The sequence below is a fragment of the Periophthalmus magnuspinnatus genome, chromosome 24 (genome assembly GCF_009829125.3).
Source record: "Periophthalmus magnuspinnatus isolate fPerMag1 chromosome 24, fPerMag1.2.pri, whole genome shotgun sequence".
In the NCBI taxonomy this organism is placed as follows: Eukaryota; Metazoa; Chordata; class Actinopteri; order Gobiiformes; family Gobiidae; genus Periophthalmus; species Periophthalmus magnuspinnatus.
Window position 1 is genome coordinate 9,413,664 of NC_047149.1, and position 4,817 is coordinate 9,418,480.

Sequence of the window (4,817 nt, forward strand, 5' to 3'; positions counted from 1 at the left end):
TTAAAAAGTTACTGCTCATTCAATTTTGTACATCACTGAGACAGTCCTGCAGTGTTTTAATTGTGGTCTGACTATCGGCCGCCGATATGTATGTATGTGTGTATGTATGTATGTATGTATGTATGTATGTATGTATGTATGTATGTATGTGTGTGTGTGTGTGTGTGTGTATGTATGTATGTATGTATGTATGTATGTAGGGGTGTGTGTGTGTGTGTGTGTATGTATGTATGTGTGTGAGTGTGTATGTATGTATGTATGTGTGTATATATGTGTGTATGTGTGTATGTATGTATGTATGTATGTGTGTGTATGTATGTATGTATGTGTGTATGTATGTGTGTGTATGTATGTATGTGTGTATGTGTGTGTATGTATGTGTGTGTATGTATGTATGTGTGTATGTGTGTGTATGTATGTGTGTATGTATGTATGTATGTGTGTATGTATGTATGTGTGTATGTATGTATGTATGTATGTAGGTATGTATGTGTGTATGTATGTGTGCATGTGTGTATGTATGTGTGCATGTATGTATGTATGTATGTATGTATGTATGTGTGTGTGTGTGTGGGTAGGGGTGTGTATGTGTGTGTGCATGTATGTGTGTATGTATGTATGTATGTATGTATGTATGTATGTATGTATGTATGTATGTATGTATGTATGTATGTGTGTATGTATGTGTGTATGTGTGTGTGTGTGTGGGTGTGGGTGTGTGTGTGTGTGTGTGTGTGTGTATGCCTGACCTGTTTTGGAGACTAACTTGTTCTTCATCCCACAGTGCAACACTGACGATGGTCTTCTTTAACTAGATACAGAGACATCCGTTAGTTGTAAGTTATTTATAGAAAATATTCAATAAAATAGAATAGAATTTAGAATTGATTCTTTAAGGTCCACACCTGCGATTGGAGGAACTGTAAAGCTTCATCCACCTTTCTGATTGTTTCATCAACTGCAGACAAGGCCTAGACAAACAAAATCACATGAAATATAGAAAGTTTTATAATATTACATTTTCAGGTAGATATTTAAGACTCCATGAGATTACTCAATGTATTATATCTTTAAAAACATGCATTTTTTTCTGTGAGTGTGCATGTCCTCTACACAGAATCTGAACTACCATATCATTATCAAGAGATCTCGTGGTTTGTTAGTCTGAAGTGCTAACCACTCTGCCACCTTACACCCCAGATAAAATATTTTGGACTGGTTCATTTGTTTAACACATTACCTGTTCCTGCTCACATGCACAGAGCTGATCCATTTGAATAAAGAACAGCACTAGTTTCCAGGAATCCTGTAGAACACAAGGTTTATGAGAAGCTAAACAGATATTTATAACGTACATAAATATGAAGTCATTTACCTGTTTGTCCTGGAGCTGGCGAGACAGTTCCTCTGCCTGCTCCATCAGTGAACTGCAAGTACAAACTAACGCTACCACCCATATATATACACACCTAAATGACAGTTTTAAATGCACTTTACCTTTCGGATAAGAGTGGAGGAGAGAGGAAGCTGGGGGGATCGGAGAAGGGACCAAGCAGAGACGGACTGAACAAACTCATCAGCTCTGAGAGAGAAGTACGCGACAAGGTTCAATGCATTTTCATACTACAATGAGTGTGCCACAAAATACTGGGAAGTATTTGGGAAGAGACGTTATTACTTTGTCTGGAATGTTCCACAGTATGACATTAAAATAATCTAGCATTTATTCAAATCCTGGTCTTTTTATTGCTCTAAAATTCCTTGCTCAGATACCAGAGTTGTAACTTGCTCAAGTGGTGTCACTGGCTTGGAGACGTAAGTTTAATGTCTGGTGAATGAATGTGTGTGTATAGGTGAGTGGTTCCTTGATGTAAAGCGCTCTGATTACCTTGAAGGTGGAAAAGCGCTTGCCATTTATTACTTATTGCTTATGAATTTTATATAAAGACATTTTCATTTTAGCAGTGTGGTATAAGGTTAACTCTCACTTAATCACAGTTCACTGCCCATTATCTATATTGTGGCATCATAAAGATAATGCATGGAAATGACAAAGAAACCCTTAACAAAGCTCACTCTCCTTTTATCTTTAGTATAAGGTATAGTCCATAAACAGTCATGTATTACTGATGTTGTTATAAGCTCTGAATCAACACACTTAAATAGAAATGAAAAGCCCATAAAGGTTTATCATTTACCTTGGAGTTTTGATAAGACACTGGAGAGCTCTGGACTGTAGAAAACATGATAATGATGGTCAGTCTTTTTATGTTTGCTGTTCATGTGAATTATACAGTTTTATGAATGTAGCAGTCAGACCTGTGTGAGTCCAGACTGACAGAGGAGAGCACAGACACATCTGAGGGCCGCACACGGTCCACTACAAGGAAACAGACGGTCTCTTATTTACACTTTTTATGTATCCAGGAAAAATGATGTTGTATTTTTTTTATCTACTTAAATATTTATTTTTAGAAATGTCAGCTCAACATGACCTACTGAATGCATGAATAAAAATCACCTGTTGCAGGGGGAGATGGAGAAGTAAACATCTTGTCACAAGGAAAGGCAATCACTTTTAATAAAAAAGAGATAAAATGATTTTAAAAGAATTGGCATCGGAGAAAACAACACATTTTGATCAGTATATGGAACAACTCTGAACAGGAAATAACATTTTAACAAAAATGATGATGATATGGAACAAATTGTGAAAATTTGTGGAAAAACATTTGGCTAAACTTTAAATCTGAGTAATTGTATTAATTTTGAGGTCCTTTGGACGGTTGCAAACTTTGAACGATAAATTAATTAATAATAAAACATGTTAAAATGTAATATTGAATATATACATTCTATTGAATAAGAGGTACATTTTCTTGTAAAGTACACTAAGCTTTTATGACGGCAAGATGCATTTTGTAAATTCCATAGTGGGGTATCAGCACATTATTAATTCAATATAAATGTGGTGCAGCACTGGGAAGTTTTCGCACTTCTTTATATTTATAATGTTGACTGCACTGAAACAAGGCAAGGGTTCAAGGTGTATGTAGTTTGTATGTATGTATTTTAGAAACATATAATTCTGGTACTTAGTTGACAACAACACTATTAACATATGATGGTACTGCCATTTTTGTTACTGAGATTCTACTGAGATTTCTTTAGGTGTTTGCCCTTATTCACTTACATCAAAAAAATCAAAATAAAACAATTATAACATGCATAAATCAACAAAGGATGAATAAAAACCTGCAGTGTTCCATATGAGCCCAAGGACTGAGACCAGAACCAGATACAGACCCCTCCTAATCAAAGCCATAGTGAGTCCTTTGGGTGCACCTCCTCGGCCCGTCTCCGCTCCTCTGTGCTGTTTCTAATGATCTTTGTCTGGTCAGGTCATAAACATTCCCAGGGGGAGGGGCTGGCCCATTGTTCAAAGGTGTAACAATAAATCTGTTACGCTCATAATGAAAGTATATTATTAATAATTAAGAAATTATGCTGTGTTATGTAATCGTTATAGCAACAGTTGATGACCTTGGTGGCGGGTTGAAAAGAAGTTAAAACTCACAGGGTCCTGAGATTTGTGAACAGTGAAGGTACAGTTACATGGACAGTAAAAGTCTAGAAATAGAATGGTTGAATTTTGGAAGACAAAGTACAGTTAATTTAAAAATACCTCTTCTCCTTTCATTTTTGTCCTTACCACATTAATTTGCCTTTTTTGTGAGCAATCAGAACAAAATCAGAAATCATTTTAATAATCTGATAACTCTGATAATGATTAAATTTGGTGTGCATGTAACCAGAGGCAGTGTGGAGTTTGTATGTTCTTCCTGTGCCTGAGTGGGTTTTGTCCTGGTGCTCTAGTTTACCTCGTCGATACAAAACATGCACAAATAAAGTATATTGTACTAAATAATATACGTACTGTACTGTTGAAAATGTACACTCTCCACATCTGAGGAAGGGTGCTGCTCCAAAGTCACCCATGGGTCCTACTGTCCCAGCAGCATTAACCGATGGGTTAATGCTGGTTATAATAAAAATAAAAATAATATTAAGCAGTAAAAGTAGTAATATTGCAACATGTTTTGATGTTGTTATGTAGCTGAGCTCCTTCAAAACATTGGTAACATCACCACTAAGAGTTGGGCTCTGTGATTGGCTACTTTCAGATTCAGTGGGAGGAGTGAAAAGGCAAAAGCAAAAAGCAAAACTTAAATATGTAACAGGATGAGAGTGTGGTCAAACTTTGGTAAGTTTATGATAATTTAACAATAACTACACCTTAATAAGCCCAAAGAGTGTACCCAAAAATATTTATAATGTACAAATGTTTAAGCCTGAATAATTCTTATTCTATTTGTTCATTATAAGTCTTTGTTCATGCTTTTAAAGGCTAGCTAAGGTGTTATTAGTATAAAGTGGTACCAAACTTTGCATAAGGAAAGATTTGGATGTAAGGCAATATTGGTTGTAAACAAAACGTCTTACTTCAAAACCAGAAAAAAGAAAGAAAGAAAGAAAAAACAGAAATAACAACATGCTTTATCCCTTTATAGGGCATTCACATTTCAAAATGTAAACACAGAGTATTTCTGTAAACACCTCAAATTAAAATGAGTAAATAACTAAGTACAAAGATAAATGCCTTTTAGAAAACACAGCACCATTAATACGACATATCTACACAATACACATTTATCATATGTGTATGTTTATCTGGCAGAGATTAGACACGATGGAGAAGATAGTCATATGTAGGCCATTTCAATCTGTTCAATCTATGGCTCTTGTTTTACATAATG

At 35.4% G+C, this 4,817-nt stretch overlaps 1 protein-coding gene across 1 annotated transcript in view; it reads right to left on the minus strand.

Annotated features, from left to right (window-relative positions):
- The window catches only part of LOC117393236 (phospholipase B1, membrane-associated-like), an 18,370-nt gene extending 15,013 nt beyond the window's left edge, over positions 1–3,357 (minus strand). The window contains exons 1-9 of the mRNA XM_033991427.2: positions 3,256–3,357; positions 2,522–2,575; positions 2,320–2,380; positions 2,199–2,233; positions 1,498–1,582; positions 1,376–1,427; positions 1,241–1,306; positions 906–971; positions 750–811 (exon numbers count right to left, since the gene is read on the minus strand). Coding sequence (XP_033847318.1) covers positions 750–811; positions 906–971; positions 1,241–1,306; positions 1,376–1,427; positions 1,498–1,582; positions 2,199–2,233; positions 2,320–2,380; positions 2,522–2,575; positions 3,256–3,325 — 551 coding nt within the window. The 5' untranslated portion in view covers positions 3,326–3,357. The remainder of the gene's footprint in view (positions 1–749; positions 812–905; positions 972–1,240; positions 1,307–1,375; positions 1,428–1,497; positions 1,583–2,198; positions 2,234–2,319; positions 2,381–2,521; positions 2,576–3,255) is intronic.
- Between the last annotated feature and the right edge of the window lie 1,460 nt (positions 3,358–4,817).